Here is a 27053-nt window from a genome sequence, read left to right as displayed (position 1 = left end):
TGGATCGATGCTTAGGGGAGTGACCGGGAAGGATAATGTGTTTTTTTCCTCTCTGAACTCACAGAAGCGTTTCCCAAACGATGTTTGCATTGCGATGATTGCAGAATGTAAATACTCCGAATTTATCATGTCGTGACCTTGTTTGAACTCTCTCAAATTGGGGAAGTGAGACAAAGTGCCTTTCTGTAAATCTCTGGCAAGCACTGTCAACTTGCACTCGAATGCCAAAACATCCTCCAACATGTGTAGGGCTGTACATCCTTTCCCCTGAAGAGCTGTGTTCAGCGTGTTCAGGTGCGCTGTCATGTCTACCATGAAGTGTAGCTTTTCCAGCCACTCTAGCTGTTCCAGCTCAGGAAAGGTGAGCCCTTTGCTGCCCAGGAAAGATTTCACTTCTTCCAGACACGCGACAAAGCGATTCAGCACCTCCCCTCTGGACAGCCACCGGACTTTGTTGTGCAGCAGGAGATCAGAATATGCGCTTTCCAGCTCGTCCAGTAACAAACGGAATTGACGGTGATTTAAACTTTTTGCCATTATTTTATTGACAATCTGAATGACAACATCCATTACTTCTGTGCATTCCGGAGGAAATGTTTGAGCGCACAGTGCCTCTTGGTGCAAGATGCAGTGAAAAGTCAGCTGCTTTCTGTCCAGCGACTTCTGCAGTAAAGCCACAAATCCCTTGTGCGCTCCTGTCATACTCATTGCCCCATCAGTAGCTACTGACACCAGGTGGGTGGTCTTTATTCCTTTGGCTCTTAAACAATTCAAGACAGCCTCACAGATGTCCTCCCCCCCGTGTTTGGTCTTTTAGAGGTATCAACTCAATCAGTTCTTCTTGTGGCCCGGCAGAGTTTACATACCGGCAGAACAGCGCTATTTGTTCAATATCACCTTTGTCTTTAGACTCGTCACAGGCAATCGAGTAGGCCACAGCTGAATTGATGTCTTTAATTTGCTGTCTTGTGATGTCTTCTGCCATTTTTATGGTTCTGTCTTTGACAGTCTTTGCAGAGAGGGGCATATCCCTGATTTTCTGCACAATTTCACTCTTGTTTTTAAAGTCTGTGAATAGATGTTCTGAAATCTTAATGAAAGATTCTTTTATATATTCACCATCTGTAAACTGCTTCCCGTGCCTGACTATTTCCTGAGCGGCAATATAACTAGAGTATGTAGTTGATTTTCCAGACTTCATCCATTTCTTGAAATGATTTTTGCTCAGATCAACCTTCCGCGTCAGTTCCGAAACGGCTTTTTTTCTCTCATCTCCATCCGGATATTTTTGAGCAAAGGCTGCGTGTTTATTCTGGAAATGTCTTGCGACATTTGACGTTTTGTTGTTTGCTAGTTTCTCATTGCATATTAAGCATACCGGTAAACCAGTCTCGTCAGCAGTGAAAGCAAATGAATCTGTCCACGTATCATTAAACGTTCTGTTTTCTTCAGTCACTTTTCTTTTTTTTTATAATTCTCCATAGTTAGCCTACCTTGGATCGAAAAATTAAAGAAATCGCGCACTGACGGGTGTCAGGTATTGGCAGTGGTGACGTATATTAATAGCGATAAAAACACATTGCAGCGGTGTGCTCACGCAGTCAGTAAACTGCAGTCGAATAACTTTATTCGAACTAAACAGCCTTGCTTTTAAGCCTCCCTCAACCCGGCCCCCATGGGCGCGGATGCTCCAAAAGACACGTACTCACAAACCCCCGTAGGCTATCTCCCTTAGCCTGAACGCTGGCTAATTGTGAGCCGGTTCCAATGTGCCAGGAAATGGGTCTTATTTAGATTGTACAAGATCACCATAATCTTCAAATTTAGAATTACATTTCAAAAACTAACAAACTAACATAAAATACATTTCAATTAAATACTGACCATTTATTTTCCAAAGCCACAGGGAGCCGCAGCACAGAGGTGAAAGAGCCGCATGTGGCTCCGGAGCCGTGGGTTGCCGACCCCTGGTCTACATGATGAACATTCAACAGGATCTTTATCTTTTTTAAGAACTAAGGAAATAGATGCTTCATAAAAAGAAGGTAAATTACCCTTCTCAAAGGATTCATGAAATATTTCCAAAAGATATGGAGAAAGTAATCTTTAAAATTTTTTATAAAATCCCACTGAATAACCATCAAGTCCAGGAGCTTTCCCTGATTGCATTAATAAAATAACTTTCTGAATTTCATGCTCGGTAATTGGAGCATCAAGCATCTGTTGATCTTCAACAGAAATTTGTGGAAATTTAATCTTATGTAAAAAAAAGCGCCTTCATTTTGGAGGAATCTGCAGGAAATTGAGATTCAAAGATTCAAGATTCAAAAACTTTATTGTTGTTTTAACTGTACATCAGCTCTGCAGGGCAGAATGAGACACTGTTTCCCAGGAGCAGTGCAATCATAACATAACAAACGCATTACTAAATAATAAACATAACAATAAATAGTAAAACACAACAGCCACATGTCAGTTAAAAACAAGTTATAAGTGTCCAGTGCAAGTTAAAAGTGTCCAAAGCAGAGTCAGGTAGAGCAGCTATTTAGCAGTCTGACTGCCTGTGGGAGGAAACTGTTTAGTAGCCTTGTGGTTTTAGTTTTGATGCTCCTGTAACGTTTACCTGATGGCAGAAGAACAAACAGTTCATGGAGAGGGTGTGAGGGGCCTTTAATGATGTACCGTGTCTTCTGGAGGCACCAACTCTGAAAGAGGTCTTGGACAGAAGGTAGGGAGACCCCAATAACCTTCTCTTCTCCCCTAACCACCCTCTGCAAGGCTTTTTTGTCGGTAGCACTGCAGCTGGAGTACCAGGTTGTGATGCAAAAGGTCAGCATACTCTTAACCACTCCTCTGTAGAATGTAGTTAAGATGTTAGTAGGGAGTGATACTTGTTTAAGCTTCCTCAAAAAGTGCAATCTCTGCTGGGCTAGTTTCACAATCCCAGTGGTGTTCCTGGTCCAGGTGAGATTATCCGAGATGTGCACCCCAAGGAACTTGATGTTTTCCACTCTCTCCACTGTAGAGCCGCTGATGCTGAGGGGTGTGTGCTCAGGCTGAGACAGTCTGAAATCGACGATCATCTCCTTGGTTTTGGTGACATTAAGCATCAAGTTGTTGTCACTGCATCAGCTCTCTAGGTGTTTAACCTCCTCCCTGTACATTGTTTCATCATTTTTGCTGATGAGCCCCACCACTGTGGTATCATCAGCAAATTTAATGATCAGGTTCTCCTTGAATCTGGTTGCACAGTCTATAAAGATCAGAGAAAAAATCTTGAAAACTATTATTAATGTCCTCATGGTTGCTTGCAATATCTCCATTATTTTTACGAATCTTTAAAATTTGTCTTTTAGCTCTAGCTGCTCTTAATTGGGAAGCTAAGAGCTTATTGTTTTTATCCCCAAAAATATAAAATTGACTTTTCAATTTAAGCAAATATCCCTCAATAGGATATGTTAGTAATAAGTTATACTGTGATTGTAATTCTACTCTTCTTTTAAATGAAACAACATTTGGAGAGATTGCATTGATGTTACCTAATTCTTTAATTTGTTTAGAGATTTTATCTAATTCCATTCTTGTTTGTTTCTTCAGTTTAGCTATATACGAAATAATTTGCCCATGTAAATAAACTTTTAATGTATCCCAAATTACTAACTTTGAGACGTTTCCTGTATTATTAAAAGAGAGAAAACTCTTCTATCTGAGCTTCAATAAACCCAACAAATTCTGAACTTTGTAATAAATGTTCTGGAAAATGCCAAAATGGTCTGGTAGAAACAACATCTTTCAGTTCAAATATTAGGTTTAAAGAAGCATGATCAGAGAAAGCAATCACATCATACTCACATTTCTGAACATTAAATAAAAGTTGAGGGTCGACTATAAAATAGTCGATTCTCAAATATTTATTATGAACTTGTGAGAAAAAAGAGTATTCTCTATCACTAGGGTGCATATGCCTCCAGATCTCAATTAAATCATAATCAATTAAAAAGGAATTAATAAGTGATGCAGAACAATTAGGGAGTTGATGTTTGGATGATGACTTATCCATTAAAGGATTTAAACAAGTATTAAAATAACCACCCATTAATAACATATATTCATTTAAATCAGGTGATAGAGCAATGGTAGCTTTAAAAAATGAGGGATCATCAACGTTTGGTCCATAAATATTAACCAAAACAATTTTTCTATTACAAATTATTCCTTCAGCAATCAAAAATCTACCATTAATATCGGCTATAATATCCTCCTGATTAAAAGGAATATTGGAATCAATACAAATAGAGACACCTCAAGTTTTACATTGGGAGTTTGCATGCAACTGGGGACCCTTCCAAAATTAAAAAAATCAATTTTTATCACATAATCTAATATGCTTCTCTTGAGCAAAGATTGTATCAGGCTGGAATCGGTTAATAACTTTAAATGTTTTCTTACGCTTAACAGAATGATTGCAACTGCGAACATTCCAAGTTAAAACATTTAACTGTTTAGATATCATCATGGAACTTTGTATCTAAAAAGCGTAGTTAGATGCATGACAGTATAAGGTAGTCGAAAAAGGCAGAAATGAACAACTATAAAAATAATTGTCATATGCCAATTATTCCATAATGGGGATTTAAAAAAAAGGAAAAAAAACTCACCCGAACTCCAAAGCCCAGAAACGAGTGGATATCATTTGATGCAAGCCCCAAGAAAGGCATACATGCAAATTCAAACTCCGCCTACCTAAGTAAAAAAGTGGGGAAAAAAAGTAATCTCTGTCTCCCTCTACTGAACATAAAACTCATTACAGTCGACATATATCTCAATATAATTAACTTGGAAGGAAAGTGTTTTTCTTGTAAAACAAAACGACCTTCAATTTGAAAGTAACCTTCATAATATTAAATAAGGGAAGAAAAACACATCCAAAACAATTCTTGAAATATTTGCACAAAAGAAAAACAATCGCCATCTTTAAATTGTCCAATCTATCCTTAAAACATAAGGAAATCCAAGTAATTACTTAAAGGATCTTTACAAAAGCATACGAAACAAAAAAAATTAATTCATTTAAATGCTGCAGAGAAAAAAATATAAATGGTTCAAACTTATCTACAGTTTATCAACAGTTCTCTCGCTGTGTCTTCTGAGGCTAAAGCCATCCAAACCAGTCTTTTTCCAGAGATAAAAATGCATTTTAAGGTAAAGACTTTCTGTAACCATCAAATCTTCCAATCTCATCACTCTTTTCACCGCAAGACAATCAAGCCATGATAAATGATTCAAGCTTCAGGCTTCAGACTCGTCATCAAATCCATTAGGTAAAGAGTTAATAAAACGCAATGCTTCGGCTGGATCATCAAAAATATGAGCGCCAGACTTTTTGACAAAAAGCCTTAATTTAGCTGGATACTGGAGTAGTGGAAAAAGCTTTTTTTGATATGCTAATTTAATAACCGATGCAAATCCAGCACGCTTAACAATTTCGCATGGAAAATCTTAAAAAAAGCGAATCTCTGAATCTTGATACTTTTTTTTCTTTTTTTTCTCGCAAGCTCTTTTTCTGTGAAACAGAGAAAACACACAACAATGTGTCTGTTTTTACCTTGATCCAAGAATTTTAAAGCGCCGATTCTATGAGCCATTTCAGTATCTGAAGGCTGTAAACAAACCTCTGGAAATAAGACTGAAAGATTTTTGTGAAATAATCCAGAGTATTGGCTGATTCTGATTTCTCTTTTAATCCAACAATTTGAATATTATTCCGACGTGATCGAGCTTTGAGATCGACGATCCGTTGTTGGCTTTTTCCAAACGAGAAGAAAGGTCAGCAGCAATTTGACTAACTTCTTTAAGATCAAGGCTCAGAGAGTCAACTTTTCCTTCAAATTTCTCTTTTAATTGTTATTTCAGTGCCGATACTGCTGATTTGAGACTCCAGTCTCTTCACCCAAGGGGTTCCTCTGAGAATTCATCAGCTTTTTTGGGCTTCCCATTGCCCGGGTCTGGATTTCTTTTGGCGCTTCTGAGAGTAGCCATAATTATAACTGTTACTCTACAGATCTGACTGAGTAAAGTTGAAATTTCAAAGTTTAAGTCGGAAAAGGGAGAGATTAAAGGCAGACATAAAGAGACTATGTCTTACATATCTGTATGCGGAGGGCGGAGTCTACTGTTTATTGTTTGCAGCTTGGTATTTGGCACCACACCGCTAATCAATGACCTTCAAAGCCTGGGCTTCTGTACTTCTCTCTCCAACTGATGTAAAACGAGAAAATCTGCAGATACTGGAAATCCAAACAAAACACAGAGTTGTCTTCTTTTCCATAGAGGCTGCCTGGCCTGCTGAGTTCCTCCAGCATTTTGTGTATGATTCCAGCACCTCTAATTCATTAAGAGTTTTGAAGATGTATGGTGGAGAGCATTCTGACTGCCTGCATCACTACCTGGAATGAAGGTTCAATGCGCAGGATCAAAAGAGACTGCAGAGGGCTATAGACTTAGCCAGCTCCATCGTGGGAAACTCACCACCTGGGACATACCCTCTTCTCATCACTACCATCAGAAAATACAAGAGCCTGAAGGCCCTCTCTCCATATTCTAGGAACAACTTCTTTCTCTCTTCCTTTAGATTTCTGAACGGTCTATGAACACAATCTTGTTACTATGCATCTGCAGTATTTATTTATTTTTGTAACTTGTCGTAACTTTTATGTCTTGCACTGTACTGCTGCTGCAAAACAAATTTCACATCGCGTGTCAGTGATAATAAATCTGAATCTGATTTTAATGTAGATTCCCTTAGTAACAACTTGAGTACATTGCTCCTGCGTGCTTTATTTAATTCAAAGATATCCCAAAGCTCCAGAATTTTTCAAGGAAAGTTCAAAGCTGAATTGCATGAAATAGGGTAAAGTTTGCAGAGGAGTTAAGTGGTGAAGGGGAATGCAGACAAAGAAGTGAAAGGATATACAGAGTTTTGAATGAGTTCAAATTTTATGAAGGTTGTACTCAGGATTTTAATATTTATTGTGGATATTTCGAAGGTGTACAATAAATGATCATTGCTTGAAAGTTGCCACTGTCCTATGGAAAACAAACTACCAGTCTTGATTCTGTCAGACCTGAGTATTTCCAGTTATTTCCTATTTTTGTACTATTCTTGACCATTGGTAAATAATAGGTATTTCATATAATAGCGTAGCAGTACTCCTGAATAGTCCATTGAGATTTGCATCTGATGCACAGTTATGATATGATTAATCAATTAAAGCTCAAGATCAAGCAGTTTTTTTTGTGGCAGCACTATAAATTGAATTACTGAATTGTGCCAGTCTGCTTCCAATAGGGAGCTTTTGTACTCAGCTGGCACTGCAGTGCAACATTTATTTCCTTTCCATTAAATACACGCTGGTTGAAAATATTACAATATTATACTTGAGCTCTTTGTTGCTGATTGGTTAATTGATGGAGCAGTCCCTTGGCTAAGCTTAGTTAGATTGGTTTCCAAGAGGTGAAATAAACAAAAATATTGCACAAGTACATTTGGTACAAATATGTTTGTTCTTCATTGTATTGCAACAAATGTAACTTCTATATGACATAATCTGTTTAATAAACCAAGGTAATGTTTGCAGAACATTATTAAATAGAATTGACCTTCTGAAGAAGGTACTTGGTCAGATGATGAAAAGAAACATTTTAAATATGGAAAATGAATTACATCGATGGAAATTCTTAACTCGGGTATTCCATAAGCTTACAGTCTTGAAAGGTAAATGCATGCAGTTGATGGTAAACAGCTAATTCGGGGTCAGCGAAAGACCATATAGAAGACTGCAGATATCTCAGCTTATAGAGTTAATTATTTTTACAGAGAAAGTAAAGGGCTGCAATGAGAGACTTGAAACCGAAATAAGGTTTAAAAATTTTTTTGCAGTGTTTAACTGGACATGTGTAGATTGGCAAGCATGGGGTAGTAAGTGGTTAAGCAGATTTTTTTTAATGACTTCATGTTTATGGAGAGTAAAACAAAAATTGGCCTGGTGTGTAATGGGATGCTATAGCTTGCATTTGGTAATAAGGGTGTATAAAGTAGTGAAAAACAAAAATTAGTACAGAATAGAGTAACACAAGCATTAATGTAATGGTTAATTCTGATTTTGAAAACAACCCTTGCCCTAATCTATATGCTGATTTGCAGGTCACACTTAATGTCTTTGATCTTTGCTCTGCCTACAGGTGCTGAGGGATACACGGATGCATCACCTTCGACTTCTCTATATCCTTGGATGCTATGCTGTAATCTTTATGATTCCAACTTGGATCCTTGTCGATCTCTCTGCATTTTTTGTTAACAGCTCAGTTGTGAGTGCTATCTTTATGCAAAGACAATGTCTTGAAGTTCCTGTGCAATTGCCAACTAGTTGTGTTTTTAATTTATGTAAGAATTCAACATTAGCCTACATAGCTGTAAAATTTGCTGCAAAATGATCTGTGTTCCAGCTTTTCCTGTTGAATAGAGGTACCATAGATCTCACATAGAAGGCCTATGTGAGACAACTAAAGAAACCCAAGTTCTCTAGCTACCGTTGACTGTGAAGAAGCACGTATAATACACAATAAGGTGATAAAAGAAAATTCTTGACATTAGACCCCCAGGGATAAGATGACAAGCTTAGGACTGCCAGGAGATTGAAGTTAATTTAGAGGAAGACTTATTGAGGTCAGTACATTGGACCTGAGTAAGAAAGAAAGTCAGATTCTTTGTATGCTAATGCATTACTGAAGCATAGGATCTTCTGCATCTTTTCCCTGAAAAGCAAAAGAAACATGTTCCTTATCTGAGCAAAGATGATGTCAGGACTGTTCTGTATCAACACTCTGCTGTCTTAAGTAATGAAAGGCTTATTTCAGTAGTAAAACTGCAGAGTGTTTCAACGTCACAGGACTGATGGGCATTCTCTTGCTCTATCTTCACTCTTCATTTTTACCAGTGAAGGATGTGCATCTGTGGAAAGATCACCCATTGGATCTTCTCCCTGCCCCCTGAAACCTGAATGTTAGAACAGCAGCCTGGCAACAGGCTTGTGGATTCCTGCTGCTGGTACAAGCCAGATCTCTCACTGGAATACATTTCAATCCTTTGGTAAGAATATAGTTCTGAACAATTGCAATATTGCATCAAGCTGTAATGTCATAGTATACATTGGCTTTGTACATTACTGAACATGAGCTCTTAGGTAAACAGCATACACTCCCTACAGCATAAATTTTGTCTGTATATAGCAATGAGTGCAGGTAGAAAAGACCATTTTAGAAATTTGTACATAAGTTCATTAGAGTTTTAACAAGAGTGCAGAGGATAATTAGGGTATGGCTGGAGTGTTCAGTGCCATTCCATTCTATGTAAGCCATAACTGGAAATATGTTAGAGGAGTGTGAAGAGAGCACCAAGGAGTAATTTGAATGATGATCTAAATAATGATGGAGGCGCTAAAGCATTATGGCTCTTTTTGGTGGAGTAGAGCAAAGTCGGGGTAAACTAATAAAATTTCTCAGTCTTGAGTTTTTTGAGTGAATATTCAAGAATGACAATGATCATGAGAAATATATAAAGCAAAATCAAAAGAACTTTCATGCTTGCTTCAATTACCAGAGCTTATAAAATTTTATTCACCAGAGGTTAAGCGGCAGAGATGGTAGCAATGTGTTAAGGGAAATTGGATAAAGATTTAAAATAGTGTAGAAATTGGAATTTGAGAACATAGCTCTGCTGGTAGGCTTATCATATTTCTGTGCTGCATTCTAAAACACTGAGCACACTGTGTATATTGTTCCATATAACCATATAACAATCACAGCATGGAAACAGGCCATCTTGGCCCTCCTAGTCCGAGCCGAACCCTTAATCTCACCTAGTCCCACCTACCCGGACTCAGCCCATAACCCTCCACTCCTTTCCTGTCCATATACCTATCCAATTTTACCTTAAATGACACAACTGAACTGGCCTCTACTACTTCTACAGGAAGCTCATTCCACACAGCTATCACTCTTTGAGTAAAGAAATACCCCCTCGTGTTTCCCTTAAACTTCTGCCCCCTAACTCTCAAATCATGTCCTCTAGTTTGAATCTCCCCTACTCTCAATGGAAACAGCCTGTTCACGTCAACTCTATCTATCCCTCTCAAAATTTTAAATACCTCGATCAAATCCCCCCTCAACCTTCTATGCTCCAATGAATAGAGACCTAACTTGTTCAACCTTTCTCTGTAACTTAATTGCTGAAACCCAGGTAACATCCTAGTAAATCGTCTCTGCACTCTCTAATTTATTGATATCTTTCCTATAATTCGGTGACCAGAACTGCACACAATATTCCAAATTTGGCCTTACCAATGCCTTGTACAACTTTAGCATTACATCCCAACTTCTGTACTCAATGCTTTGATTTATAAAGGCCAGCGTTCCAGAAGCCCTCTTCACCACCCTATCTACATAAGACTCCACTTTCAGGGAACTATGCACAGTTATTCCTAGATCTCTCTGTTCCTCTGCATTCCTCAATGCCCTACCATTTACCCTGTATGTTCTATTTGGATTATTCCTGCAAAAATGTAGAACCTCACACTTCTCAGCATTAAACTCCATCTGCCAACGTTCAGCCCATTCTTCTAACCGGCATAAATCTCCCTGCAAGCTTTGAAAATCCACCTCATTATCCACAACACCTCCTACCTTAGTATCATCGGCATACTTACTAATCCAATTTACCACCCCATCATCCAGATCATTTATGTATATTACAAACAACATTGGGCCCAAAACAGATCCCTGAGGCACCCCGCTAGTCACCGGCCTCCATCCCGATAAACAATTATCCACCACTACTCTCTGGCATCTCCCATCTAGCCACTGTTGAATCCATTTTATTACTCCAGCATTAATACCTAATGACTGAACCTTCTTAACTAACCTTCCATGTGGAACTTTGTCAAAGGCTTTGCTGAAGTCCATATAGACTACATCCACTGCCTTACCCTCGTCAACATTCCTTGTAACTTCTTCAAAAAATTCAATAAGGTTTGTCAAACATGACCTTCCACGCACAAATCCATGCTGGCTACTTCTAATCAGATCCCGTCTATCCAGATAATTATAAATACTATCCCTAAGAATACTTTCCATTAATTTACCCACCACTGATGTCAAACTGACAGGTCTATAATTGCTAGGCTTCCTTCTAGAACCCTTTTTAAACAATGGAACCACATGAGCAATACGCCAATCCTCCGGCACAATCCCCGTTTCTAATGACATATTAAAGATCTGCGTCAGAGCTCCTGCTATTTCTACACAAACTTCCCTCAAGGTCCTGGGAAATATCCTGTCAGGACCCGGAGATTTATCCACTTTTAAATTTCTTAAAAGCGCCAGTACCTCTACCTCTTTAATTGTCATAGGTTCCATAACTTCCTTACTTGTTTCCCACACCTTAGACAATTCAATATCCTACTCCTTAGTGATTACCGAAGAGAAGAAATCATTCAAAATCTCTCCCATCTCCTTCGGTTCCACACATAGCTGACCACTCTGATTCTCTAAGGGGCCAATTTTATCCCTCTGAAAGAAACTGTAAACAGCAAAAATACCTAAACTGTTTTGCATCTTAAAATTGTCCAGGAACTATTACCAAGCATGGTGCTAATGAAGGGCCCTCCATTGGTTGGGGTGGACTAAGGATGTTACAACCTAGCTATAAGTAATACACAAGCCAGTACACAAACCAGGGCACTACGATAAAGAGAGCAAGCAGGCTCCCCTCTCCAGGCAGCTGCTAAATCCAAAGGAATGACAGACTGATACAGGTTGGCATCAGTGGTGTTGCATAAGTTTCAATTAGCACTGAATTCAATGTTGGACTGCCTTAGGGACTCCAGCTCCGTACTTTCCCTTGGGGTTTGCACCTGAAGCCTGCTCCATGATAGCCACAAGGCAGCAGAGGTTTGAGATCAGGGTTTTTCTTCTCTTTGCAGAGTTGCCAACCACAGCTGACGAGCCCCTTCTGCGTGAATCAACTGGTTTTAAGGCACTGGTACCTGTCTTTGCCCCTTTAACAGTAAAAATGGTGCCGCCAGGCTTAGTAGCTAAACCGCATGTGAAGGCCAGGAGCTGCACTTGGTTGTCAGAGGCTATTTGAGAAGCATGTCATTGGGAGCATTTAATAGGTAGTGAGAGCTCATCCCCACTATCACCCCAGCTATAACAACCTTAAGGAACATTTTTGTATCATGAACTCTTATATCATGAATTCTGACTAACCACACCTAATTTCCACCTGGAGTCACAGAGTAACATGAGAGTGGGCCTTCAGCGCAAATAATCCATTCCGACTACAGCAAGTCCCAGTGGCCTACATTAAGCCCATAAACCTCCAAGACCCTCCCATATACATTTCAAATGGCTCTTAAGTGTTGCAGTTATACTTACCTTACCACCTCCTCTGGTAACTCATTCCAGATACTCACTACCTTTTGTGTAAAGAATTTACCTCCCAGTTCCATATTAAATCTCTCCCCAGTTACCTTGTATCTGTGTCGTCTAGTTTGATACTCTCCAACCCTGGTGAAAAGACCATAACCTTCTACCTTTTCAATGCTCCTCATGTTTTTTCTACACTTTATGAGGTCCCTGCTTACTTTCCCACACTTCAGGCATGCCCAACCTCTCCCTATAGCTCAGGCCCTCTAGTCCGGGGCAGCATTCTTGTAAATCTATTCTGCACCCTCTCCAGTTTGACAATGCCTTTCCATTAACAGGGTGAGCAAAACTGTACACAACCCTCCCAAGTATAGCCTCACCAATGACTTGTGTAACTGCACTATAGTGTCCCTACTACTAAACTCTGTGCCCTGACAGATGAGGGCCAGCATGCTAAATACCTTCTTCACCACCATGTCTGCTTCTATAGCCACCTTCATTGAAAAGTGTTGTGGATCCCTCTGTTCCACAACACTTGTCAATGCCCTGCCATTTATTGTATAGGTCCTACCCTAGATTGATTGTGCAAAATGAAATCATTTCATTCTTGCCTAAGTTGAAATCTATTTGCCATAGCCCAGCCCATCTCCCTAACTGATCAAGATCTCTTTGCAATTCATTGTGACCTTTTCACTATCAGTAAGATCTCCTAACTTAACTTATTAGTTGTACCATGTAAATTCATATCAAAATCACTTACATAAAATTGAATAACAGGTCCTCACGGGCCTCCAATTGGAGAATTGACTTTCAATCATCACTCTCTGCTTCCTATCATCAGGCTATTTCTGAATCCACATCACTCACTGACCTGAATCCCATGCGACCTAATGTTTCAGATCAGCCAGTCAAGCGGGACCATGTCAAAGGCCTTATTAAAGTTCATACAGACAACATTCAGTCCCTTGTGCAACACACACAAAATGCTGGAAGAACTCAGCAGGCCAGGCAGCAAAAATGGAAAAGAGTACAGTCGATGTTTCGGGCTGAGGCCCTTCTTCAAGACCTGAAGGAGGGTCTTGGCCTGAAACATCGTTGGTTTACTCTTTTCCATAGATGCTGCCTGGCCTGCTGAGTTCCTCCGGCGTTTTGTGTGTGTTGCTTTGGATTTTCAGCATCTGCAGATTTTCTCTTGTTTGTGATTCACTGCCCTACCTTCATCAATCCTCTTTGGAAAACACTGAAAGGTTCATCAAAGATGACCTCCCATGCACAAACCATGCTTGACCGTTCCTAATTAGGCCTTGACTATCCAAGTGATTTTGTCTGTCAGTCTTCCCTCCAATAACTTCTTTACAACTGAAGTCGGGCTCACCAGCCTGTAGTTCTCTGGCCTATCCTTGTACCTTTCTTAACAGTGGAAAACATTTTCTGGAATTTCACAAACAGCTAGCGATGAAATAAATATCTCTACAAGGTCCTCTGCAACTTCTTCCCTGGCCCTCTCTTAAGGCCCAGGCGTGGACTTCATCAGGGCCTAGGGATTTGCTTATTGTGACTCAAAGCTGAACATCCGTCCTTCCTTATAATATGCTAAGAGCTCACTTGCTTTTGCCCTCTTTTCTTTGCCATCCATTATATTTTCATTAGAAAACACTAAGGAGAAATAGATATTTAAAATGTCAGGCATCTCCTGTAGCTGCATACATAGTTTTTAAGAGGAACGTCTCTCCCTAGTCACTCTAATTAATTGAAGAACCTTTTGAGATTATCTTTAACCAAGCCTGCCAGATCCATCTCGTACCCTTTTTTGCTTTCCTAGTTCCCTTCTTAAAGCCTGATCTTAAACTTGTATTAATCAGGTTAGAAACAGCTCACAGGAGTGAAACCTTGCTGTAATATGGGAGGATTTGTATTTGGATATTGCTAAAGAGAGATAAAATATTGAGTGAGTGCTGCCTGATGCAAACTACTTTAAGGGAAATAGGTAAGAAAGGTATATAAAGTTAAGCTAGCCGATAATATCAAAGAGAATACTGAAAGTTTTTCAGGTATATAAAGAGTAAAAGAGAGGTAAGAATGGATATCAGATCACCAGCAAATGACGCTGGAGAAGTGGTAACCAGAGGCAAAGAGATGTTTGACAAATTTAATTGTGCTAAACTTTGCTGGAGAAGACACTATCAGTATGCCAAAAATTTGAGAGTGAAAATTTGAAAAATTTGGACAGAAGTGAATCGTTGCCAGTTAGCCTGACTTCAGTGGTTGGAAAGATGTTGGAGTCCATCTTTAAGGTTGAGGTTTCGAGGTGCTTGGAGGCACATGATAAAATAGGCCAAAGTCAGAATGGTTTCCTTGAAGGGAAATCTTGTCTTACAAATCTGTTGGAATTCTTTAAAGAAATAACAAGCAGGACAAAGGAGAGTCAGAGTATATTGTACACTTGGATATTCAGAATTCCGATTGACAAGACCCTGCACATGAGACAGCTTAACAAGATAAGAGCCGATGGTATTACAGAGAAGATAGTAGTATAGATAGAAGATTGGCTGACTGGCAGGAGGCAAAGGGTGGGAATAAATGGGGCCTGTTCTGGCTGGCTGCAGTAACTACTAGTGCTTGGACCACTTCTTTTCACGTTATATGTATATCAATGATTTGGATGACATAGTTGATGGCTTTGTGGCCAGGTTTGTAGATGATATGAAGATGAATGGAAGGGCAGAATGCAGGGAGTCTGCAGGACTTAGATTGGAAGAATGGGCAACGAAGTGGCAGATGGAATATAGTTGTATGGCCATGCACCTTGGTTGAAGAAATAAAGGCATAGACTGTTTTCTAAATGGGAATAACATTCAAAAATCAGAGGTGCAAAGGGAGTCCTTGTACAGGATTCCCTGAAGGTCAACTTGCAGATTGTACTTGGTCGATTTGTACTTCAGGGAGCGCGAAGCACAGAAACAAATATCACTGTGATGATTGTATGCTCTAGTATCAATTGTTTGGTGACAATAAAGTATTTGTATTTATTTGTATTTGGTAAGGAAGGCAAATGCAATGTTAGCATTCATTTCAAGAGTACTAGAATATAAAAGTAAAGATGTAATGCTGAAGCTTTATAACGGATTGGTCAGACCACACTCAGAATATTAGGAGCAGTCTTAAGCTCCTTATCTAAGAAAAGATGCTTTGGCATTAGGGAGAGTCCAGAGAACATTCAAGAGAATAATTCTGGGAATGAAAGTGTTAAAGTATGAGGTGTTTATGATGGCTCTGGACCTCTGCTTGCTTTTTTTTAAGAAGAATGAAGGGGAATCTTATTGAAACCTATCAAGTAATTAAAGGCCTAGATAGAGTGGATGTGAAGAGTATGTTTCCTATAGTGTGGGTGTCTAGGACCAGAGAACATAGTGTCAGAATAGAGAGATGTCCATTTAGTACAGAGATGAGGAGGAGTTCCTTTAGCCAGAGGGTAGTGAACCTGTGAATTGCCACAGAAAGCTGTGGAGGCTAAGTCATTGGGTAAAGAAGAGATTGATAGGTTCATTGTTTTGTCAGGGTGTCAGAGGTTATGGGGAGATGGAAATGGGATTGAGGGCTAATAAATCAGCCATAATGGAATGACGGAGCAGATCCAATGAGCTGAATGACCTAATTCTGCTGCTATATCTTGTGGTCTTATGGTCTTGTAATGGGAAACAATTCTCCTTAGTTATTACCACTCCTATTCTGTCCTGTCTGTCTTTGGCCTTTTTCACTGCAGTAGAGTAGTACAACATAAACTAGGAGGACAACATCTTCCACTGAGGCATTTTACACTCTCTGGAGTGACACTGAATTTTCTAACCAAGTAAATTTGTCATCTTTTCCCATTATGTTCCCATTATATTGCATTTCTTTAAAATATTTTACTAACAGTCATTACTCATTCCCTAAATCACCTGATGACATAGATATGCTTACTTACCAAAATCTTCAGCCTCACTCCTGAAAATTGTTCCCCAGACTCTATATTCTTTACAGGCTGATGGCTGAAAGATCTCTCCTTTATTATCGCTGACATGTCATAAAATTTGTTTTGTGGCAGCAGTACAGTACATAAGATTAATGAGTTTCAAAAAAACAAGTGAATAAATTGTGCAGAAGATAATGTTCATGGTTTATGAAGCATTCAGAAACCTGATGGCAGAGGGGAACAAGTTGTTCAGTTGTTCCTAAACTGTTGTACTTGACCCTCACCAGATGGTGAGGGTCCTTAATGATGAATATCATCTTCTTGAGGCATTGTCTTTTGAAAATGTCCTCAGTGTAGGGAGGATTGTACTCGTAATGAATTTGGTTAAGTCTGCAACCCTCCATCGCCTCTTTCAATTTTACACATTGGAGTTTCCATACCAGACACTGATGCAACCAGTCAGAATGTTTTCCACTCTATATCTGTAGAAATTTTGTAAGTCTTTGGTGACATACCAAATCTTCTCAAACTATTAATTAACGTATAGCCACTATAGTGCTACCTGTGTGTTTGCATCAATGTGTTGGGCCCAAGATAGATTATCCAGTGCAAGGTTGTTGTGTGACACCATTCAACCAGCTAATCTGTATCACTTCTGTGCATCTGTTCCTTGCCATCTCCTTGCCAGATTGGATCACTGTAGTTGTAACACAATGTATGCTTTCCTGGGATACCACAAGGTACTTGTTGGAGAGCAGAACTTTACCCACTGGAGGTTTGGAGGAATTTCCTGGGACCACCTACGTGCACCATTTATCATCTGGTTTGCATATTGCAACAGCAGGGAGAGGGAAGAACATGAATTTTAAAAGTTAAAGCTAGAAAGTTAGGAGAAAGGTAACAAGCATAGTATTTTCATTTGTGTGAGTTACAGTGATCACCAAGCTGCTGCCCTTCTTTTCCAGACAGATATCTCGCACTGGCATTGGACACTCGTATTACTGATTGTCAGTGGTTTTTGTAATTTTGCTCAGAACATGGTTGCCTTCAGTATCCTGAACCTCATCAGCCCACTTAGCTACTCAGTGGCCAATGCTACCAAGAGAATCATGGTGATTACAGTGTCCCTACTCATGCTGCAAAACCCAGTTACTGCCACCAATATCATGGGGATGATGACTGCTATTGTCGGGGTGTTTGCCTATAACAAGGTCAGTCTTTCTGTTGTTTTCCTTATCAAAAGGAGAAATCCCCTCTTTACTGTGCTAATTCCTATTGTTGTTTATTTAGACTGAGCTGATCTTTTCTTCCTCTTCGGTACATGTACAGATGGAAGAAAAAGTTTGTGAACTTGGTTTTCTGCATTAGTTACTCATAAAATGTGGTTTGATCTTAATCCAAGACAGTTAAAAAATAAACACCAATCTGTGTAAACTAGTAACACACAAACTATTGTACTACTTCTTCTCAATATGAGTAGAGCATTTAAACAATCACAGTGTAGGTTCAAAAAAGGATGAGAACCTCTGGGGTAATGCCTTTTACAAAAGCTATTTGGCATCAGGTGTTTCAAACAATGAGATGAAATTGGGGGTGTGGGTTGTAGAGGTGCCCTGCTCTATAAAAAAGACACACAAAGTCAGGATACTGGCACAGCCTACTCTTCTCAAGAAAGATCTATTCATGTGCACCATGCCTCAATCAAAACAACTTTCAGAGGACCTTAGAACAATTGTAGAGATGTATGAAGCTGGAAAAGGCTACAAAAGCATTTCTAAAGACCTGAGTGTTACTGAGTTCACAGTAAGAGAAATTGTCTACAAATGAAAGAAATTCAGTACTGTTGCTGGATGGGTGTGCTGCAAAGATCACAGCAAGAGCACAACATGCAATGCTGAAGGAGGTGAAAAAGACAAGTGAGAAAATCCGCAGATGCTCTAAATCCAAGCAACACAGACACAATGCTGAAGGATCTTAGCAGGCCAGACAGCATTTATGGAAAAGAATACAGTTGACTTTTCAGGCTGAGACCCTTAATCAGAACTGGAAAAATTTTCTTCCAGGGATGCCTACCCTGAAGAAGTTTAAATCTTCCCTTGGATAGTTCACTGAAACCCGCTCTAATTGCTCCCCACCATGATCTCTGCTGCCCTCCGACTCTTCGACTGTGTGCTCACCCAGACCCACTACCACAGCCACGTATCCTTCCTGGGAACATGTCTTCGCCGTCAGTTTGTCCCTTACCTTTCTTTCCAGTACTGATGAAAGGTCTCGGCCCATAATGTCAACTGTACTCTTTTCTATAGATGTTGCCTGGCCTGCTGAGTTCCTCCAGCTTTCTGGGAGATGGAAAAGAACCCAAGGGTAACAGCAAAAGACCTGCAGAAATCTCTAGAACTTGTCAAAGTCTCTGTTCATCTGTGCACTGTAAGAAAACCACTGAACAAGAATGGTGTTCATGGAAGGACACCATGGAGGTGCTCTCAAAATAAAAATTGCTGCACATCTCAAGTTTGCAAAAGACCACCTGGATATTCCACAATGTTTCTGGGACAATATTCTATGGACAGATGAGACAAAAGTTAAACTTTCTGGTCAAAATGCACATTGCTATGTTTGGAGGAAAAAAAGGCACTGCACACCAACTGTGAAGCATGGTGGAAAAAACATCATCATTTGGGGCTGCTTTGCTACCTCAGGGCCTGCATCAATGAGGGAGGAATGAATTCCAAATTGTATGAAGACATTTTGCAGGAGAATGTCAGGGTAGTGGTCCGTCACTTGAAGCTTAATAGAAGTTGGATGATGCAACAAGACAGTGATTCAAAACACAAGAGTAAATCAACAAAAGATTGGTTTAAGAAGAAGAAAATGTGTGTTTTTGGAATGGCCAAGTCAGAGTCCAGACCTTAACCCAATTGAGATGCTGTGGCATAACCTGAAGAGGACTGTTCATACAAGGTATCCCAGAAATACTGATGAACTGAAAGAGTTTTGTATGCATGGAGGAATGGTCTAAAATTCCTCCTGCAAGTTTGATCTACGGAAAATGTTTGGTAGAGGCTATTGTTGCCCAAGGAGATTCTACTAGTTATTAAATACAAGGCTTCATGTACTTTTACAGCCTGGACTGTGAATGTTTATGTGTATTAGCTTAGGCAGATTGTATTTGTCTATCATTGTGACTTAGATGAAGATCAGACCACATTTTATGAGTAATTAATGCAGAAAACCAGGTAATTGCAAAGGGTTCACAAACTTTTTCTTGCAAGGCTGGACACAGTTCCACCAAGTTATTCAAATGTAGGGTGACAGGTCAACATTATCAGACCTGGACAACAGACAAGATGCTGAAGAACTCAGTGGGTCAGAAGTCTGTGGAGGGAAATGGCTAGTCGATGTTTCAGGTAAAAACTTGCAGCAAAACAGCACATTTTCCATAATATATGAGAGTGATAATAAACCTGATACTGATTTTCATTCTCAGACCCTTAATCTGGATCAAAACATAAATTTCTATCCATTGATGTTGCCTGATCCACCGAATTCCTCCAGCATCTTGTGTGTTGCTCCAGCTTAGATTCCAGCATCTTCAGTGTCTTCCGATCAAGATGGCACTGAACTGTGGTGCTATTGTGGTCTTTGCTCAGACTTAGACTTACTTGTTTTTTAAGTTTTTAGGGATAGTTTTGGGGACAGAGAGAGGAACTAAGGATCAAGTGAGGATTTGGTGACGGAGTTGGAGGAGTTATGGGTCAGGCCAGTTTGAGGCCTCTACTCTGTGCACAGAGGACATGTGACCAAGAACATCTGTGGATGACGGACTGATGAGTGCTGTGAATGAGACCAATGGCGATGTACACTGGGGCTTGTTGTACAGTTGATGTTTTGTTGCTTTCTGTGTTCTCTTGTGTCCTGTGTTATTTTGCCAAGCATTGTGGGCATGCTATGTTGGCTTGGGTTGTGTTCGTTGTCAACACAAATGATGCATTTCACTGTATGTTTTGGTGCACATGTGGTTAATAAATGAATATGATTCTTGTATTGTCCTGTGCATATTTGGAGGAAAACCACAAGGATTACCAGTGACTGAATTGTAATTTTCTCCCTCCCTCCCGCCCTTCACACACCCCTCCCTCCCATTTCTTCTATAAACCAGAGACTGCAATGTTGGATGTTCTGCTTTAATTTTTTTTTAGTCACCTTGTGTTATTAAAGAGAAATACTTTGTTATCCTGAGAAATCAATACTCACAACTACTTAAAATTTAGTGGACAGTACCGAGTCATATTCTGTCTCTTTACTCAACAGGCTAAATATGATGCCAATCAAGAGGCCAAGAGGAAGTTGCTCCCAGTAACTTCAGGGGATCTTATTTCCCTTAATCGGCATCAAGAACTGTCTGCCGAACAGAAGGTGCAGCTGAATGGGATGGCACTGTACCCACAGCACTCTGAGTACCAGTATGGACGGACTGGTCTGCTGGCAGAACAGTCACAGTACAACCGACAGAGCAACACTGGAGCCACCTATGTGTCCAATCGATTCGATATCTAAGACTTGTGAATGGAGGTGTCACTTCATTCGTAACTTATTCTGTGCACTGTTGGAAACCTTTGGTTATCCGATAGATTTTATCAAGAGAAGACTTTCTGGTATTCAAGAGAAGACTGTAACTTGGAGTTGATGAAGATCTGTGTTATATTCTCTGCTATTCTACTGTTTCTCCAGCATTCACTCAGGCCAGATATCATGGGGATTAAGAGTAGGATAGTTAGACCAGTGTGGAGTGATTACTTCACATTAAGAAGGGTTCTGCTTAGGTTGATTCCCTGCCGCAAAGCCTATTGATTAGATGTTGGATTGGTAATGAAAGATTAATGGCCCTGGCTATCTAATCCATTGTAGTCTCTGCATGACAGAATTGTGTTTAAATGCAATACAGTTGACCAGATCTTCATCTAATGATGCTTCTGGGGTGTCTTTTTGTCAGTCATATTCCCTTTATATAGATAATGATCTTCTGACTGTTGGTGATTGGTGACTTGGCAAGTATTGATCAATTAGTTACAGTATCCTCCATGCTGTATGTAAATATATGTGTGCTTTGGGAGGAGAGAAGGTATGACATCGATTGTTCAGGTCTACCTCTGTAATGTGCATGCTAGCTCAATACCCAGGCTGGTGTTTGTTAACAATTGACACCCTGGTAACTAGACTTGATTTGATGAGCTGCTGGTACTTACAGTATAGATTAGTTGGATTCTGATCATGCTAACTCTAAATCATAATAATCCACTTTAGCATCCCGAGTTTAAGCAAGCAAGTTAAATGAACAGACACACATGGTGATTGCACTGCAGATCATATACTGTTGTCCTCCACAATCAAGTCTAAACAGATTAGCTGAGCTCTGAGTTAGAAAATCATGGGCTCAAGCCCACTTCAGAAATTTGAGCATAAAATCTGAACTGCAATTGGCTACAACGACATGGGAGCTCAAGAACATAATTGTTTTTTTGCAAAGCCCTGTAATTTTGATTGCTGAATGTAAGGAGAGATTGGGAGATCTAGGTCAATGTTTCTCAACCAAAGTTATCAAAACAGATTTTTATAACAACTGCTGTATTTGTTAGGACAGCCCTTTGTGGGACCTTGCTGTGTATGCAAGCTAATTATTGTGATTCCTACATCGCAACAATAAATATGAACAGTTTTTTTGGGGGTTGGGAGATTCGAAAAGGCACAAAGCACTGGGTGAATGCAAATTTTTTCTATATTCAGACAACCCAGTAATTTGTAATATTTTAAATTGTAGACAGTTGTGTCGGAAAATGTTTACTTGTATGGGTTAAATGGTGAGGTGTCAGTCTATAATTGATGCTGGCAGCCAGTGTTCATATAAAAAAAAAGGACAGACTCCAGGATGGGAACAAATCTCTTTAAAATGTTGAAAATTAGATAGAATAGGATTTACAAGAGCAATGGTGCGGAAGTAAGCTGCAAGTTATTTTCAATGTGTTTCTTCTTGTGAATAGCATACATAGAACAAGAACCTGCCATTTCTGTACAGATGCAGACCTGCTCACTGTGTATTTGCAGAATTTTCTTATTTTAAGCCTGTTTTGTGCTGTTTATGTCCTCCTAAGAATTGGGTTTTATACACTATTGATCATAATCACCCACGAATTGGTTCTATGTCAGAGTTACATGTCCTTAAATATTAATCAATTCTGTGTTGCTCTTTTGTAAAGCAAAATCATTAGTTAAGGTTAAAAATAATTTGGCAGTAACTAAATATGTATCAGCTGGCTAATTGCTGGTCTTGGATTGACTTGTGTCATGCAGCAGTTTGTTATGCCCAAAGAGAGAGATAAATGCTTTAACAAATGATAAATAGTCACATCAGTACTACCAAATAAAAGGGTAGTGCTTTCTGTACTTGTTCATCATACAATCTTCTTGGTGCTTGTTTCTTCACTGGTTCATGTTTTCTTTAGATTTGAGAATAGCTTCTGGGGCTCACATTATGTCTCTATTTTTCTTTGACTGTTACTGTCTTCCTTCCTTTGTCTCTTTTGCATATTAAATCATCTTATAATTGAAAATCATTTGTTTACACTTCCCTGTTCCCCCGATTACTGCCCATCCTGAACAGATTAATGAAAAGAGCTAACATTGGTAATTGCATTGTGTGTGCAGGTCCCAGGTTCATTCCTTAAAGGGCAGGACCATGCAATAATGTGTAACAAAATTCTCAATGTTATAAATGGAAGAGGTCCAGAGGTCTGTTTTTATTTTTTAAGTTATTAGTTAAAATCCAGCTGGGTAACGTTTTGCATTGTATTCCACTTTTTGTGCCCTGAAGTTTTCATGACTTCAGCATTAGCAAGGATGGTGATAGCGCTCTGCATCACCACAATAATTAAACCAATTCCTATTATAACTTACTGAATATAAACTATGGGGAACATTTGAAATTAAAATGCCCTATTTGTCTGTTTTACACATCATTCACTGAAACTCTTCCAGGTTGTCACTGAGAATCTTATTTTGCAGTACTTCTAAGAAGTAGAACTCATTTTGGGAGTTCATTGAAACATTTTTATTGATAATTCTCATGCTGAATTCCATTGCTACATCTAATTTTCTGTCCTGTCTCACCAAGACCATGCTTTTTGTTTAAACTATGCAGCTTATTCCTTGAAGGGGAAGAAGTTTATTCCTCAAATTGACTAAATCCCATTTCTTCAAAAATATTCAAGTAATTGTAAAGTATTTTGGAAAATATATGGGACGCCGTTATCTAAAAGGTACATGCATACTGCGGCTGCAGAATATTGTTAATTGTTACAGTGTGTTTGACTTGGTTCTGAAGTGATGTCCATATGTTCAACTACTTGCAGTTCTCAATAGTGCAGCCTGTATTGAATGCTAAAGAAACATTCATTTGATCCGATAAAATGACCTGTGTTACCAGTTTTAAAACAAATACATCTGAGTTTTAACACAAAAGCTTAACTCAGCTGTAAGGTTTAAAGATGGAATAAAATGGTTTAAAGATCTGCTCAGCTCCCACTGATGGCTGCACTGCCAACTATAAAGATAGTGGCCATCCATAGTTCATATTCTGACAGTAGTTTAATTTCATCCACATCTCCACATTTTTTGTCTCTTTAAAGAACATAAAACTGATTTATTTGGCTTTAAATAGCCTTTTTAATGTTGTGCAATATTTATTTTATAAATACTGTAAACATTTGAGATTAAATCTACCTCAGGGTTTAATTGTGGGTAGTGCACTGGTTATATGCAGGTGTAATTGATATTCTCAACAGTTGTGTCACTGAAATATGTGTAGAACTAATTAGCTCAAAAATTGGACAAATTACTTCTCTTGGAATGGAGTTTCACATTTAAGATATGAAAATTATGAAAGTCATATAGGGAATTGGGATATTTCTAATTGAACTTGAAAGCAGTTGGTTTGTGAAGTTTCATGTAGCCAGTCAAGTACAAATATTTTCTGAAGCTGGATAATGGAAGTTTAATAATCTTAAGAGGTGCAGGTGCATGGGATGAAGAATTAACAAGTATAGGAAATTTAGAAATTTGGGGATCTTAGAGGCTAGAGGGAACATAGGTTACTTGCTAACTTGGAGAGAATAGAGCACAACAGAATTTAAGGGTATATGAATTTAGGTTATGTAACAAGTTAATTCCAATAAACTTTGAATCTGGTGTGATGTTTATGCATTTTCTTGCTCTTATCTGGATAGTTACTTTTTAATCAAATAACATTAACTGAAAATTTGCTCCCCTTAGACAAGTCACCCATCCTTTGTTTAAAAAGGAAATCATTATATTTGTTTTAAGGACAGTGTGTTGCTGTGCAATTCATTGCTGTTCAAAATTTTACTTTTCTCCATTAGTATAAGCAATGGTAAAAGTGTTTGTATTCTCCTTTGTCACAGTGAAAATTATGCTTCATAATCTAATGTGAATTACAGAATTAAGTGAATTTTCTCCTGGACCTGGTTTAGACTCGCAGCATTAAGCTAATTTCTAATGAAATTAAAATTATTTTGGGGGGAATTCGGTGATTTGCTTGCTTGATTTTCTAGCAGAGGTGTTGATTATACATTAAAATAATTATTCGTAACAATATAGGCATCTGATATCAGATCGGTACTACAAAAACAAAGTTTCCAAGGATGCCAGAGTTTTTCTAACCAGCAAGTGTTTTTTTTCCTCTAGTGCAGAGGTCGGCAACCTGCGGCTCCAGAGCCACATGCGGCTCTTTGATCTCTGTGATGCGGCTCCCCGTGGTTTGTTAGCTTTTGAAATGTAATTCGAAATTTGAAGATTATGGTGATCTTGTACAATATGAAAACTTTGCGGAGACACCGTTTCCTGGCACATCCGAACCGGCTCACAATTAGCCACCGTTCCGACTAAGGGAGATAGCCTACGGGGGTTTGTGAGTACGTGTCTTTTGGAGCATCCGCGCCCACGGGGACGGGTTGAGGGAGGCTTTAAAGCAAGGCTGTTTAGTTCGAATAAAGTTACCTTTGACTGCAGTCTTTATTTTAGCACTGCGTGTAGCGCTACACCGCTACAACGTGTTTTTTATCGCTATTAATATACATCACCACTGCCAATGCCTGACACCCGCCAGTGCGCGCTTTCTTTTAATTCTTCGATCCAAGGTAGGCTACCTATGTAGTAACCTTCAACCCAACGTCTTTTTTTCGGAGTTCAAAATGTTTTTGTTGCATGCAGAAATGTAATTTCGTTTTCTCTGCAGGAGTTCATCAATTTCAAAAATGCAACACATTATAGTTTGTTTATACATAGCATAAAGGCAAAAAAAAACCCGTTGTATGCAGTGTTATTTCATTTTGTGGCTCCCAGTGTTTTCTTTTCTGTGGGAAATGGGTCCATATTGGCTCTTTTAGTGGTAAACGTTGCCGACCCCTGCTCTAGTGGAATGTGTCTATCTTCTGGCCATATTGTATATATCTTCACTTCAACATTTTGGTCCTTAAACTAACTGCCTTAATTAGCAAACAAAGTAAGTACGGTTAGTAATGAAGGTGTTGAATGTCTTGCCCTGAAAGTGAATTGACCTAGGATTCAGTGAGATAATGTATGATTTAATTCTCCACTGAAAACTGATCACTATCCCCCTCATTACATGCTGCATGTCCAAATGCAGCTCACCAGTGCAACCAATCTGAAACTAAATATTTTGTTATGATATTCCCCTTTTTAATTTCATGTTTAGCTTTCAATCTTACTGTAATAGATGTAGTTTGTATTATTTTTGTGTGATAAAGACATTTAAGGCTCTAAATATTACTACAGATTTCCCTACGCAGTGGTATTGGTTTCTCAAGTTTAGTGGCTGGAAGCCCTTGAGAGTGAAGTGTGTGTATATGTGTGCCAATGTTCACTAGTGTATCATGTCTGCCTACAGACTATTTTTAATTTAACAAGTGTTAATGGAAGAAAATGTGATAATTAATAAAGTGAAAAGTGAAGTCAGCACTGCCGTGAGTCTTTTATTTGAATACCCTCAATCCAATACAACAGGCAATTTGTGGTGAAGGGAACCATTGGATAGTTGCTATTGCTTGTGGGCAAAACACTACACTTGGTTTGTTCTGATTTTAATTAATTTAAAATATCTTGTGAAAGTTTCTAACTAGTTATCTTCTGAATTTCAAACTCCCATTTTTTTAGATTGATTCCTAGATACAAACAGCAGGTTATATATTTACAGTACATTTTATTTCTACTATTTATACAAGTGATACTATAATCAAACAGTTATGTCAAGAATGGGCTTAAAAGGGCAAGTTGAGGAAAGATCTGATAAAAGGCTTATAAAATTTGAATAGCTGAATATAAGGGATGAGATAGCTCTAATGGGAATTCAAACCCAGTGTTATGAATATAAAATGGTGATGAATAAATTTATCATATTATGAAGATTTAGTTCCCATGAGCATCTGAGTTGAATAACATGTATCATGATTGAAAATTGGATAAATACTTAGAGGAATGGAAGGATATGCTGCTAGGATTGATGGACTCAGCTGTACACAGGCTT

General features: G+C 38.9%; 1 protein-coding gene across 2 annotated transcripts in view; it reads left to right on the top strand.

Annotated features, from left to right (window-relative positions):
- Nucleotides 1–26485, top strand: part of slc35e1 (solute carrier family 35 member E1) — a 58312-nt gene extending 31827 nt beyond the window's left edge. The window contains exons 4-7 of one of the 2 annotated variants that reach the window (XR_009516122.1): nucleotides 8242–8367; nucleotides 17404–17649; nucleotides 20750–23751; nucleotides 25196–26485. Coding sequence is in view for 1 of the 2 variants with exons in the window: in XM_059991715.1 (XP_059847698.1) it covers nucleotides 8242–8367; nucleotides 17404–17649; nucleotides 20750–20995 (618 nt within the window). In the remaining variant the exon portion in view is untranslated. Of the gene's footprint in view, nucleotides 1–8241; nucleotides 8368–17403; nucleotides 17650–20749 lie in introns of both variants that reach the window. The other variant, XM_059991715.1, reaches the window with a different exon arrangement.
- Nucleotides 26486–27053: the final 568 nt, after the last annotated feature.

The sequence above is a fragment of the Hypanus sabinus genome, chromosome 16 (assembly GCF_030144855.1).
Source record: "Hypanus sabinus isolate sHypSab1 chromosome 16, sHypSab1.hap1, whole genome shotgun sequence".
In the NCBI taxonomy this organism is placed as follows: domain Eukaryota; kingdom Metazoa; phylum Chordata; class Chondrichthyes; order Myliobatiformes; family Dasyatidae; genus Hypanus; species Hypanus sabinus.
Note: the sequence above shows the minus strand (reverse complement) of the source record. Positions and strands in the feature narration are given on the sequence as shown.